At 42.7% G+C, this 14,949-nt stretch overlaps 1 protein-coding gene across 7 annotated transcripts in view; it reads right to left on the bottom strand.

Annotated features, from left to right (window-relative positions):
- pde1a (phosphodiesterase 1A, calmodulin-dependent) overlaps positions 1 to 14,949 on the bottom strand; it is a 555,040-nt gene that overhangs the window by 7,062 nt on the left and 533,029 nt on the right. For 5 of the 7 annotated variants that reach the window (XM_080198871.1, XM_080198872.1, XM_080198877.1 and 2 more), the window contains 2 exons: positions 12,890 to 13,186; positions 969 to 1,097 (listed from right to left, as the gene is read on the bottom strand). In XM_080198871.1, coding sequence (XP_080054997.1) covers positions 1,012 to 1,097; positions 12,890 to 13,186 — 383 coding nt within the window. In that variant the 3' untranslated portion in view covers positions 969 to 1,011. The remainder of the gene's footprint in view (positions 1 to 968; positions 1,098 to 12,889; positions 13,187 to 14,949) is intronic. The other 2 variants (XM_080198874.1, XM_080198876.1) reach the window with 1 other exon arrangement.

The following is a 14,949-nucleotide window of genomic DNA, read 5'->3' as shown; positions in this document are numbered from 1 at the left end:
TGTTAGTGTCACAAGTAGGTTTACATTAACATTGCAATGAAGTTACTGTGAAAATCCCCTAGTCACCACAGTCCGGCACCTATTTGGATACACTGAGGGAGAATTTAGCATGGCCAATGCACCTAACCAGCATGTCATTTGGGCTGTGGGAGGAAGCCAGAGCATCCAGAGGAAACCCACACAGACATGGGGAGAATGTGCAAACTCCACACAGATAGGAGCAGCATGGTAGCACAGTGGTTAGCACTGCTGCATCACAGCTCCAGGGACCTGTGTTCAATTCCCAGCTCAGGTCACTGTGTGGAGTTTGCACATTCTCCTTGTGTTTGCGTGGGTTTCCTCCGGGTACTCCAGTTTCCTCCCACAGTCCAAAGATGTGCGGGTTAGGTTGGTTGGCCATGATAAAAAATTGTCCCTTAGTGTCTTGAGATGCATAGGTTAGAAGGATTAATAGATAAAATATGTAGGGATATGGGGGTAGGGCCTGGGTGGGATTGTGGTCAGTGCAGACTCGATGGGCAGAAGGGCCTCTTTCTGCACTATAGGGTTCTATGATTCTATAGTGACCCAAGCCTGGAATCAAATGTTGGTCCTTGGCGCTCTGAGCCAGCAGTGCTAACTGCTGTGCCACACATGCAATGTCATGCACAGCTTAAACAGGCTGAACTGGATGTAATAGTTTCCCATCGGAGAGCAGCTCAACTTGAGAAGTCAGAGGAATGGCAACACTCACCACATTAAATCATGGCTTGAAATTCAAGCTTACAGTTCAATTGGGAGCAAAGCACTGAAATACTCCAACTATTAGGATTTAAATTCATCACTGCAAGGAGTTATATATTTCAGCCTTTTGACTGAAGGGAATAAGGATATCTGTGTGAATAAAATCTTTGGCTTATGATTGAGACCCAGGCTTCATTTGTTCAGTTGTATCTGAAGTGTATATGACAAATAAATGCATTCATCACCTCAGTATCCATGACGAGCTGTATCCTCGGAATCTTTTCTGAGCTAGTTGTGTATAAAAGCAGTTTTTTTCTCCAGTATACCTTTGCTATTCATTGAGTCTTCTGAATCCTCAAAATGTTCCGTCTCTCCTGAAAGTAACAGTTTAAATTAAGACAAACTTTGTTTATGAAAATATGGATATTACACTGGAGATGGATAGCAAAAAGCTAAATGTTAACATTGTTAACTTCATGTAAACTTCAGTAACAGTCTCTCCTTTATTCCCTTCCTGAGAGGATAGGCTGGACATTTGTTCCTTTGCTGCGATCAATTCTGCTCTGCTGTTGGTCTTGAAAGAGGAGGGTTTAATATGTATTTAACATGTTTTAATGTTATTTAGTGTGTCAAAAACCTTGCAGGAAATTTTCATGTCGGTAGCAGTAATGACCCTGGTTGAAAAGTTTAGGGTGAACTCACCCCTACTCCATGTGCACTGCTTCTGTTTGACATTCTTTACTATTGTCTACAGGACTGACACATCTCCGCATGCCTCTTTCATCTTATGAAGTCAACAGCACCAAAAAAGTAAATTATATAGTGTTGGCTTTCAGCCTGTCAATCTCTTAGAAGGAATATCTCATTGGGCTTGGATTCAGGACTCTGGAATCCATGTAAACCAATATTTATTTTCTCTGTGGTCTCTGTACAGTTTCTTTTGCCCTCTCTTTACTGTCTGAGTGTGGAGGTGATGTTGCAGGCCCTCCTCCCATATTTTCAGTGTGTGTAAATAATTCATCCTTCCTCAAGTTTGTTGTGGGGTCACTAATAAACAATTTGAGCGCGTTCAGAAAAAAAAACCAAGGGGTTGGGGAAATATACCACCCTAAAGAGGGAAACACATCAAAGCAGCTTTCTATTCATGGACAAGTAGTGAGTACTGTTCATAACAGGCCCCTCTTGTCCATAACAGGCAGCTCTCAACTTTCTCTGACACTTCTCCATGACTGTCTGTTTGAGCCTTGAGATGCTTCTGGACCTTCATTCCTTGGGCATCTAGAAGGGTGGACCTTGATGTTTAGCTTTGAAATGATACATTGGTAGTCACTCCAACAGATAGCATGCACATGACTTTCAATACATGCACATCCTAGCTGTCCCTCTACCTGTTGATGACATAGAATGGGGGTGCATCCAAGATGTCTTGAGGCAATTAGAGAGGCAGGAAACTGTGTTGGTGATTAAGAGCTCATTCTCACCACACATCCTCAGCAAGCAACCATTACTGTTACAACTGCTAACTTCCTTTATTCTGATGATCCTTTTCACACCTGATGACTGCACCAACACTTGTGTTGAAGTCACCAAGAATGAGTAGCTTATCTGACTTTAACACAGGAGTCATCAGGATGGAGGTCATCGTTGAATGTATCCTTGTCTTCATCAGGGTTGGTCATTGTGTGGATGTGCATACTTTTCAGAATTGTTTACTTGTTGCTGTGTAGGGGGAGTTTAAGTGTCATTAGATGATCATTAACATGCTTGGTTGGACATGTATTCCAGCAAAGGAACTCAAATATCAATAAGATAAACATTGAAAATAAATTATGTTGGATCCTATTCCTTTCTATAAATGATGTTTGGTTATTGTTATTTAAAACAGCTTTAATATTAGACTACGTACTGCGTTAGTACCATGAGTTCCCAGAGTGTAAAGACATATAAACTGCAGCATCCTGTTGTCTTAACAACTTATTACATAGGAGGAGGCCATTCAGAATCTTTCTGGAGCAACTGAAAACTAATCCCATTACTTCGCTATCAATACATAATCTTATGTATTTTTTCTTCAAATATTTATCCAATTTCCTTTCAAATGGCTTCAGCATCCATCATTTCCTCCAGAAACCTCCATGAAAACATTCTGGTCTCCCTCCTCCTTATCCTGGTAATAATTTTTAGATTAATGATCTTTCATCATTGTGTCTCCACGAGAACTCTTAATCCATTTCACTCTATCAAACCTCTTCAGGAATTTGAAAACCTCCATTTAAATATATCTGCTGCTCCATTCGAAATAGTCTTGATATCCTGTCCAGTCCTGGTAGATACAAAAGGGTCCAGAGGGGCAATTTCTTCACACAAAAGGTGGTGAGTGTCTGGAACAAGCTGTCAGAGATATTCATAGAGGCAGGTACAATTATGTCTTTTAAAAAGCATTTAGACAGTTACATGGGTAAGATGGGTATAGAGGGCTATGGGCCAAATGTGGGCAATTGGGACTAGCTTAGGGGTTTAAAAAAAAAGGGCGGCATGGACAAGTTGGGCCGAAGAGCGTGTTTCCATGCTGTAAACCTCCATGACTCTATGTGAAGTCCTTCCTCATCCTGGTGAATCAATCCTGAAAGCTCTCTAAGGCGGTGGGCATTCTGTTGTCTAATTGGTGCCTAGTCAATGCTCTGTATAAATTCTCATGCTGTCTTGATAAATAGAGCCTCAAATTCCATTAACTATTTTATGGCTTAGCCCATTGCACTTGTACTTTCAAGGAATATTACTGTTGAACCAAAGTTCTCCCTGTTGATCCAAACCCCTCAGATCTATCCATTAAATACATTCTCTCTTTGAAATTTCACCCAGAATATATAACATCAGAAGTATTCATTGTATCTGGCAATGGTTTCTGTCTATACAGCAACCTCCAAAGTCTTCCTGAAGTTTTCTTATGTTCTTACTGTTTACTAAACATTCTGGGGGCGATTCTCCCACCCCGCTGCATTAATTTTTTAGCACAGCGGGGTGGGAGAATCTCACGGCCAAACATGCTTGGGATTCGCGCATGCATTCTGGCTGTGAGTGCATCAGTCAGTGCCGAATTTCTGGTGTCATCAGATCTATGCTGAAAATGGGTGGGAAGACCAGGTAAGTAAGTTTAATATATTTTAAAATCTGTTTTCAATGTAATTAATGGGCCCAGGACTGAATTCTCTTGCCCTGCTAGCCTCTGCCATCCTTCCAGAATGTCTCACTCCAAAGCAGGGTTTACTTTCGGGAAACTGGAGGCCTGACCCCGCTGGAGTGAAGAGGGGGCAATTGGGGCCTCTCAGGAAGTCAAGGCAGCAGGGGGATGGTGTCTACAGCCATGAGCACCCTGACAGTGCCAGCCTGTGCACCCAGCACTGCCCAAGGGACAAAGTGCCCATGTCCAGGGAGCACTTTGACACTGCCCATTGGGCATGGGCTGGGGGAGTGTCTGATAGGGACAGGGGCTAGGAGGAGGTGTCTGATGAGGTCAGGGCCTGGGGGATCACGCTGCCATTCTGCACTGGGATCAGTCAGAGAAAGAAGGAAACCACTGATCAGACTGGCGAGGGTGGTCAGCTGAGGGGGGGGGTGATGCCTGCGGGGGAGGGAGGATCTGCACTGCAGGGGGGGTGGGGAGTTGGAGACTGGGTGGGCTGGGGGGGTCTGCCTGCTGGGGGTTTGGCATCTGTGGTGGGTGGGGGGGGCGCGGCACACAGGGGCTGCAGATCAGAGTGGTCCAGGACAGATGGCAGGGGGGTTTGGAGCTGGGCCCGGGAATGGCCAGGGGCCCTGCAATTAGGAATTTGTTGGGGGGGGGGGGTTGGGGCAACTCTATGGGGGTCTCAGGCTGGTCAGTTATCAAGTTGCCCAGCAAACGAGAGGATGACAGTTCGGCAGCATGGCGCATGTGCAGAGGGCACAGGCTCTCTGGTTTCAGCCTCCCAAGCAGGAATAGAACCCAGCCCCTGAATTTTTTTGGGAGAATTCCACCCCCTGTTTGTGGATTATGAGAACATTTTAAAATGCCCCTTGTATTCAAGTCCAAATTACTTATATATACCAAGAACAAAAGCAGGTCCATCATTATCTACATCACTTCCAATCCAAGCAGCACTATATTACCATAACTTTTTTTATTTCCTTATCATCAACCGACTGTCTCTCATGTGGTTACATTTTCCCTTATAACATATTCCCAACAAACCTCTTGTGAAACACCTTGAGCCGTACATAATACAGTTAATGCACTTCCTTTATCTATTCAATCAGTCACTGGTTTGAAAATGCCCATTAAATTTGTCAAGCTCTATTTGCTGATTACAAATCAGTGATGGATGTCCTTGATTAATCCATACATGTTAACTAATGTAAGCATTAACATTGTTTTGTTTATGATCTGTCTTCCTTTGCCATTGGTTTGACTGTTGTTGGCAGGTTTACTCTTGAGAACCGGAATTCTCAAGTCTTGGACGCCCCATTACTGCTGCCAGTGACAACAGAGAATTTGGTGCTTAGCCAAATCTCCATTCACTGAAAGGTCGGAGAATTCCAGAACAGTTCCTGGGCATCAGAAACATTACTAAATCTTGTACCAGAAAGTTTCGCATATTAGGACTTCTAGATGACTCTACGAGAGTTAGTGAGTAAACACTTGGAAAGAATGGAGCTCGTCAATCATCAGCATTGATTCAGGGAAGAGATATGGCTGTAATTCTCCAATCCTATTCATCTTGCTGCCACTTCTTGTGAGAACAGAGAATTTGGTGCTCAGCCAATTCTCCGCTCACAGCTGCAGGCGAGGTCAAAGAATTCTGATCAATAGATTTCTTGGATTTCTCAAAGTTATTTCCAACATGTTGGATGGAAGAAATGAAGTTCTTAGCTGGAATTCTCTGGCCTCACCTGTGGCTGGATTCTCTGGTCCCACTGCAGTGAGCGAAGATTTGGCTGAGCGCCAAATTCTCCATTCACGCTGACAGTGGAGTGGGGTGTCCGAGACCGGAGAATTCTGGCCCTTGTATCATTTATTTTTATTAAGCTCAGAACAAAGTTCCGCATGAGCAATTAATGATTATTGTGTCACAGAATGGGAGGTAAAGTATGGCATTATATGGACAATTGATTTACCAACTGGTAATGTAGGATAGTCATAAATAGGCCTGTTTTAGGCTGAAGAAGTATGATGGCCCAACAGTTGAGTGAAAAATCTAGCTTTGAAATTAGTCCACCCAGCACAGGTTACGGGCGGGTTTACTTTCTTTCCCCAGGGGACAAGCAGCTCAGCTGGCTACTATCTGCATGGTCCATGTGGCTTTCATATTTGAGATGGATACATGCAGCCGCCTCCCTTTCAAGTGTCCAAGCTTGTGGAATCTTGATATGACACAGTCTGACTGGCTATGTCACAAGAATATCAAAATTAGACAATGTTGCTTCTGGCAACAGCTGCATTGCCCACTCTGAAAAGAAGAAGCATGGAAAAGCAAAGAGCGACTTGCAGAAGAGTTCCTTAAAGTTACCTTAACTGCAGGTAAGTCAAACCTATGGAACTTTTTTGATTGGGAAGTGTCTGAAAATATTCTGCCACAATTCAAGGAGAGCTTCAAAGTGTCTTTGTGAAATATTGGAGACAGATTCAAAAAGGGTTAGGTTTTCTTTAAGTCATTGAACCTATGAGTTGCAGTGGCAATTCTGCAGGGATGAACATAAATAAAAAGAATGGAGCAAGAATTCAAAAAGGGGAACAGATCAATCATAAAATAATACTTAGCCAATGTGGTGTTAGATTACTCCAGAAAAAGAGCTGAATCATTTAATCATTTAATACAGGCTATCACTGACACTGAAGCAGAAATTTATTACCCAAGGGATGGCAGAGCTGTGGAATAAGCCAAGGAGAGTAAACAGTATGAAGGGTTGAACGATCAATGAGAGGGGTGGTTGAGAAATATAAAGGTAGGTTTGTGAAATGGGAAGGTCTCTTCCCATGCTTAAATATTTCTATGTTGTAATAAGGATTACTAATAAAGTATTAAACAATATTAGGAGTCAAATCTTAGCTGCTACCTGTGAATGAAGACTAATCTGCTTTCCAACAGCTTAATACAGCTTTGTCTAGAGCAATATGGCGAGTTGCCCACGAACGTAACTTCATCCACTTACCAACCATCCGCTTTAGTTTTAATGAGTTAATTCTCATTGTCTGTGACATTCTTCCAGTTTGAAAAAACATCCATCATGATTCAAATATTCAATCCAAAAATTATGGGAAAGAAGTGCACATATTTGCAGAGCAAAAATGAAATGAATACCTGACCTCAATGTCCTGTCAATAGTTCAGTAACTAAAGGCAAAACATTAATAAAATCTAAGGGTCTTAAACATCAATAGAAAAATTGTTAACACAACCATTTTTAAGTACCATTATTGTCCAAATAGTTGCATCAATATTATGGAATAATCAACAAACTAGTCCAATGTTGAACATTAATTGAATAAATCTAGAACATAAGAAATAGAAGTAGGAGTAGGCCATCTAGCCCTTCGAGCCTGGCCCGCCATTCAGTAAGATCATGGCTGATCTGTCATGGCTCAGTTCCACCTTCCCGCCCTCTCCCCATAACCCTTAATCCCCTCTCTTATCAAACCCATCAACCCGCGTCTTAAAAATATTTAGCGAGGCAGCCTCCACCACTTCAACGGGCAGAGAATTCCAGAGATTCACCACCCTTTGAGTGAAGAAGTTCCTCCTCAATTCCGTTCTAAACCGCCCCCCCTTTATCTTGAGGCTGCTACCTACATCTCAGTAATTTTAACTTCATTTTTGCAAATAACTTTACACTCGTTTACAAATCATATAAGGTAGTTAGGTTAGAAATGTGTGGGCCCCAGGTTTTAGGTATGGGGGTTGCAATTTGCAATCTGCTCAAGTTGGTTCTGATTGAGGAGGGCAGCACCACAATTATGTGTGCATCTACTTCACCTATATAAACCTCATAACTTCCACATTGCTTCTTCATGCTGCTGGCTGATTCTGTACTCAGTGATATCCCTTTTAAAGGGAAACTGCACTGAATAACATTGGTAAAATTTAAATGATGGAAATTGAAGAATAGAGAAAGAGTTTCAATGTGAGACATGTGGTATTAGTGGTGGAGCTAGGCAGGAGGAGAGATGCCATGTTGCCACAGGGCACCAAGAGGAACATTCTAAGGGGAGAATGGGAGTAGATGACCAGGGAGGTCAATTTCCAGCATTTGGACCCAAGGAGCTGGCTACAGTGCCATCAGAAGTCTAATGACCTCACACAGATAGTCAAGGTCAGCGTCATTTTCACATGGTTTCCATGCACCACATCACCAATCACTCAGGCTGCTCAAAGGACTACATCCACATCACACACTCAGCAGCACTCCTTAACACTCAGAATTCACACATAATATTCAGATATTCACTTCTCCTGCACCCATCTATTGATTCCTCCAGCCTCACAACCAATATTCACTACCACCACATACCTTCAACTATTCAGCGATTCAGTCAGACACCATGCTGCACAATCACTGACATTCAGTTCTTTTTATTGTAGGACAAGGTTAAAGACAGGAGGGGGGCATTCAGGAGGTGTTGTTTGATATGGATGCTTTCAACTCCTGAGCTCTAGGAAGGAAATAGTTCTCAGCATCATGGGGCTTGGTACAATAGAGCTCATGTCATCTGACACCACTGAGGACATTGAGGTTGATGGTATTTTCATCCCACATGTCTCTTCTCAACTCCCAGCACAACCTCACTCTGCTACCAAGCTGCTGAATCTGTGACCATGGGTCTCTTTCTTCCCATTCCACTCCCTGTCCCTGATCCTAACCTTCCCCTGATTTCTTGCTTTCAGACGCAAAGAATTGCAATCTATCCAGACACAGGAGCTCAAAGAGGGAGACAGTGAGACAGAGACAGAGCAACAACACTGATGAATGGTCCTGACACTTGGTCTAACATTCAAAGCCACCAAGTAAGTTACTGGGACTTCCTTTGGAGAAGAGCATAGAGTTGGGATTAGCACATGGCAGGAATGGGCTCTTTGGAGGGTGAGGTCACAGACAGGTTCTGCTGCAAAGGACACAGATAAGGGCCTCAATAGGGTAGCAGGAGAGAGCTGATGGGCATGCACACCAAGATGTTCGGTGCATTGTTAACCTGATAGATAGGCTCCTGTTACTTTTGGGTAACATGTAGGAGTCCACAATCCAAGTTGGCAGAAGCAATAACGTAGAGCTTCCTTCTTTCCCAGCCTTCTCTACATCTCCCTGTTGTGCTGCAGCCCTAGAGGCAGTACAACTGCTACTCATAACCTGTTAAAGTCTAAAGGTGGACAGGGACCGGTCATCTAAAGTTAATTTATTAATCACAAGTAAGGCTTACATTAACACTGCAATGAAACTACTCTGAAAAATCTAATCTGCTGCTCTCCCTGTCAGACTGAAACAACAGTCACTAGTAAATCTAGAAACACATCACAGTGCCTCTAAAACACTCCAGCGTATTTAGGGTGGCACATTGGCAGAGTGGTTAGCACTGCTGCCTCAAAGGGCTAGGGATCTGGGCTCAATTCCGGCTTCAGGTAACTGTCTGTGTGGCGTTTGCACTTTCTCCTCGTGTCTGTGTGGGTTTCCTCCGGGTGCTCCGGTTTCCTCCCACACTCCAAGCATGTGCAGGTTAGGTTGATTGGCCATGCTAAATTGACCCTTAGGCTAGAATTTTATTGGCTCACTTGCCCCAATTCTCTCAGAAAGGAATTCTCCATTGGCCTCGGGCAGGATTTTACAAGCCTCGCCCGAGCAAGGTCATAAAATCCCAGTCTTAGTGTCAGGGAGGTTAATATGGTTAATGGGATTACAGGGATAGGGCCTGAGTGGGCTTGTTGTTGGTGCAGGCTCAATTGGCCAAATGGCTTCTTTCTGCACTATAAGGATTCTATGATCCTACACTTCCAAACATTTTGCAATAAAAGAAGCTCTTCAGACTGACCCTATTGAGTGAATGGTCCTTTAAGGAACACTAATGCAGTGTCCATCTTGCAACTTTGTCCTTGCTGTCCGCAGAGTGATGTAAGCATTATTTGCTAGGGACAAAATGGTCAACATCAGGCATCCTGACATTACATCAGACTTCTGGTGCACACTGGGGGATGCCCTCACGTGTTTGTTGCCTTGTTGAATGTCACACAGCTTGCTCAGGAAGAGGCCAGCATTAAGCCTTATAAAGCAGCTTTAGGCCCCCACAGTGAACCAGGTTTAAGAGAGGCAACAACAGGTGGAAGTCTTGAGTCTGAGGGACGGACACACAGACTTCAAACTGATTTTTTAAAATCCTGGAATTGGATAAATAAATGGCACACATGCCTCTGAGTCAGAAGTTGTGCATTCAAGCCTCATTTCAGACATCTAAACATATCATTGAGGTTGGTGCACTGTCAAAGTCCCTCCTTTCAGATGAGACATTGAACTGAGGCCCACTTGTCCCCTCAGTTGGATATTAACTATCCCTGGGCACTCTTCAAAGGCCAGCAAAGGCATTCCTGATGTGAAAACCAAAACTGTTGAAAACATTCAACAATATTGTGTAGTGAGAATAACAGGATTGTATTTCAGGTCATAGATCTGTCATCAGAACACATTCTCCTGGGTATGCTTTCATTTATTTGTCTTGGGATATGACACCACTGGCAAGGTCAGCATTTACTACAGATTATTAATTGTTCTTGAGAAGGTGGTGGCAAGTTGCCTTCTTAAAGTACTGCAGGCCATGTTATGTAGGTACCCCCATAGTGTTGTTAGGGAGGGAGCCTCGACACCTTGACCCAGTGACTGGGAAGGAACTGTGATGTAGCTCTGAAGTCAGGATGGTGTGTAACTGAGAGGGAACTTGCAGGTGGTGATATTCACATTATGCTGCCCTCGTGCTTCTAGGTGGCAGTGGTTGTGGTTTTGAAAGATGCTGTCAGTCAAAGGAGCCATGGTGAGTTGCTGCAGTTTACCTTGTACATAGTACAATGGCCAATTACATTCCAAATCAGGTGAGCTGGTAATATTTCATTGCTATGTGCAGATTGTCTGCTGCGTTTTCTCAAATTATAATAGTAATTATGGGAAAACAGCACTTAATTAGATGTAAAGCAATTTGGAACATATTGTGGTTGTAAGAGGTACTATATAAATACAAGTTTTTCATTCTTTGACATACAAAAAGCAACTTGGAGGTGAAAATGAATTAAAAATACACAACAGCTACATAAAGCAATGAAAAGCATGTTAAGTTACACACATCAAGCAATTTTAGTTCCACCAATTTGACGGGTAGCTATTTAAAATCACCATTATTATTTACCTTGAAATCGCTGAGCGTTAGTTGAGGAAACAGCAGGAAATTCACCTAATGCCTGAAGATCCTTTTTTTAATGTATGATTTTAATGACATTATTGGGACTGAACTTCAATTTGAACTCAGTGTCAATACTCCAGCTAATATGCACTAGCATGTGGTCACACAGCAGACTGAGAAGTACTTCACGTGACTTGTTCAGTGATAAATAATGCATTTACATGGTTGCAAAAATATTTAAAGGTACCGTGCATTAAAAATAATGGGCTGAGTACATCAATTAAGTAATTGCTTAACAGCTTGAGTGGGACGCTACAGTAGGCTTACCCACCAGACAAGGAAAGAGGTCATGAGGGTCAAGGGCCGGAAAAGGTTAAAACCAGAAAAGCTTTTCAGTTTCCTTGCAAGTTTGAGATCTCCTGTGTTCCTCTAGGTGCAATGATGTGGAGATGCCGGCATTGGACTGGGGTAGACACAGTAAGAAGTCTCACAACACTAGGTTAAAGTCCAACAGGTTTATTTGGTAGTAAACGCCCCACTCACCTGACGAAGGAGCAGCGCTCCATAAGCTAGTGACGTTTGCTTCCAAATAAACCTGTTGGACTTCAACCTGGTGTTGTGAGACTTCTTACTCCTCTAGGTGCCACAAAGTTAATTCAGGCCTTCCCAGCTATAAATCCTCCCCTCCTTCCCAAGCACAAGCCACTTGTGGGGACAACATTGGTAACCAGTTCTGGAGTCAGTGGATAGCCTCCAGGCTGTTCCCTGACATCTTGCCTAGAACAGGTGATAAGTTGATGTGGAGGATTTATCTAGGGCCTGTGTATTAAATTAGCTCAGGCCACCTTTCTGTAGTACTTTATGAATTTCCAGCTCAGACCAGCAGCCATCTGCTGCAAACTGGCCCAGTGTTAAAATTGAACACATGTACCTCCTATAGAGGGAAAGTAAATGGCTGATGGTTGGGAGCAACAGGCAAGTGAAAAGAAAATTGCTAAGGTATAAAGGTCAGACCAGATGCAGAGTGTAGAGGAGTAAAGTACAATATTTTTGCAATACCTTTTAAAGTTGGTTGGAACAGTGTAGGAGTCAAATGACAAACAGGTCATAGGAATAGTGAGGGCTGTTAAAGCTTGTTAGAGGCTGTTAAATCATAACTAGACAGGTCACGATCTTACTTGCAAACACAATGGAGAAATTCAACAAAACAGTCACACAGTTTGATTTTGATAACTTCAATACATAAATACAGCATACTAAATTGGAGGAAGTGCGCTTAAATTGCCAAATCTGACAACAGCATTATTTATGGCCCTCAACAATGTTGTAGGAAATTGTTATGTCATGCTGACTGCCGTAATCTTACTGAACAAACAGCAAATACCATATCAATATTAACACAGCCATTCCCAGAAACATGGTATTTGTTTTATGTGTTAACATATTTAGTAAGGCATGAATGAAACCATTTCTCATATCCTGTTACTTCTGGGAATTGTTGTCCACTTTATATATATTAATGCACTATTTGAGACAAGCAAGGGAAAGGAAAATTAGTAAATATGAAGTTGCATCCTGGTTTTAAACATCCTTATGTTAAACCCTTTCATTTTACCTTTTGTCCCTAACTAATATCAGGAATCAATCAGAAGATACCAATTTTTAACATTGAAAAGAACAGCATGTCTAACTTTCCGCTGAATGATAATTGACGTATTTTTCCTAAAATTTGACTACCTAATCAGTGAATGGGAGTTACCATTCCATGGTGCTCTGTGTTGAATCAGAGTCTCTGCTTGGTTGGAATCATTTTCCCAAATAGTGGAATCAGAGCTGATGGCATGAAGATGTTTTTGCAGCATTGGACTGCTGGCAGATGGTCGGCTGGTTGAATGCTGGTTGGTAGGTGCCTTGGTCGGAGAAGAGTTTTTTTCCAAGAATTGTTCATCATGTCCTTTATTCGTGTTATCAGCCGCTGCTACAAGACTTGGCTCCTCAACACTATCATCATCACTCTTGTTCTGTTCTGTATCTTGCCTTGTTTTTTCTTCTGTATCTTGCAAAAATGGTTTTAAGAAGGAAAAATGGAATGTTTATTATCATAACTAAATCAACGACTTTTTAAAGTTCTGATAATAAATCAATATCATATCAATAGTTTCAACTGGACTAATGACCCACTAATATGGCCACTCATGAAATCAAACACCTCAGTAAGTTTACCATTTCTGCTGACCCAAATCTTGTACTTCACCTCTCCATATAATTGTCAGGAGTCACACTACTTTTGCCCTTTATAATTTGTGTAATTAGAGTGAAGGTTGTTCCCATCAACAAAGCTCTGTTTTGCCCCTCTGGTATTCTCAATAATGCCCTCTCATTCCTTCAACAAATGCTTATTGTTACAATCAGTTCATTAAAACAAGGGGTTCAAATTTAGATTCACAAGTGTCACAGCCCTGGCAGAGTAAAGCAACAGCTAGCAACAAGACATAATGCAATTCAGGAATCAACAAGACTAGGCAAAATGATATTTGCCCATTTGGGGAATCTCAAAATTCAGCAAATAATGCACTCTGGGGAGAAATTGGTTGACATGGTTTTGTGGAGGGTAGGTCGTGCCTTACTAACCTTATTGAGTTTTTTGAGAAAGTGACCAAAGAGGTGGATGGGGGTAAGGCAGTTGACGTGGTATACATGGACTTTAGTAAGGCGTTTGATAAGGTTCACCATGGAAGGCTTCTGCAGAAAATGCAGATGTATGGGATTGAGGGTGATTTAGGTAATTGGATCAGGAATTGGCTGGCGGATAGGAGACAGAGGGTGGTGGTTTACGGTAAGTATTCGTCATGGAGTTCAGTTACGAGTGGTGTGCCTCAGGGATCTGTTTTGGGGCCACTGCTGTTTGTAATTTTTATAAATGATCTGGATGAGGGTATAGTTGGGTGGATTAGTAAATTTGCTGATGACACCAAAGTCGGAGGTGTGGTAGATAGTGAGGAAGGGTGTCTTAGTTTACAGGGAGACTTGGACAAGTTGCAGAGCTGGGCCGAGAGGTGGCGGATGGAGTTTAATGTGGAAAAGTGTGAGGTAATTCACTTTGGCAGGAATAACAGATGTGTAGAGTATAGGGCTAACGGTAGGACTCTGAATAGTGTGGATGAACAGAGGGATCTAGGTGTATGTGTACATAGATCCCTGAAAGTTGGGAATCAAGTAGATAGGGTTGTTAGGAAGGCATACGGTGTCTTGGCGTTTATTGGTAGGGGGATTGAATTTAGGAGCCACAGCGTCATGTTGCAACTGTACAAAACTCTGGTGCGGCCGCACTTGGAGTATTGTGTGCAGTTCTGGTCCCCACATTATAGGAAGGATGTGGAGGCTTTGGAGAGGGTGCAGAGGAGGTTTACCAGGATGTTGCCTGGTATGGAGGGGAGGTCCTATGAGGAGAGACTGAGGGATTTGAGGATGTTTTTGTCAGAAAGAAGGTGGCTAAGAGGGGACCTTATTGAAGCATATAAGATGATTAGAGGTTTAGATAGGGTGGACAGTGATAGCCTTTTTCCTCGGATGGAGAAAGCTAGCACGAGAGGGCATAGCTTTAAATTAAGGGGTGGTAGTTATAGGACGGATGTCAGGGGTAGGTTCTTTACCCAGAGGGTGGTGAGGGATTGGAATGCCCTGACTGCTGCAGTTGTAAATGTGCCTAGTTTGGGGGCGTTTAAGAGATCCGTGGATAGGTTTATGGATGGAAAGGGTTTGGTTTAGGTTAGAGGGTCATTGCTTTTTAACTGGTCGGCGCAACATCGTGGGCCGAAG

Source organism: Carcharhinus amblyrhynchos, chromosome 11 (genome assembly GCF_965287045.1).
Source record: "Carcharhinus amblyrhynchos chromosome 11, sCarAmb.v2.hapA, whole genome shotgun sequence".
NCBI classification, from domain to species: domain Eukaryota; kingdom Metazoa; phylum Chordata; class Chondrichthyes; order Carcharhiniformes; family Carcharhinidae; genus Carcharhinus; species Carcharhinus amblyrhynchos.
This window is presented reverse-complemented; position numbering and strand designations above follow the sequence as displayed.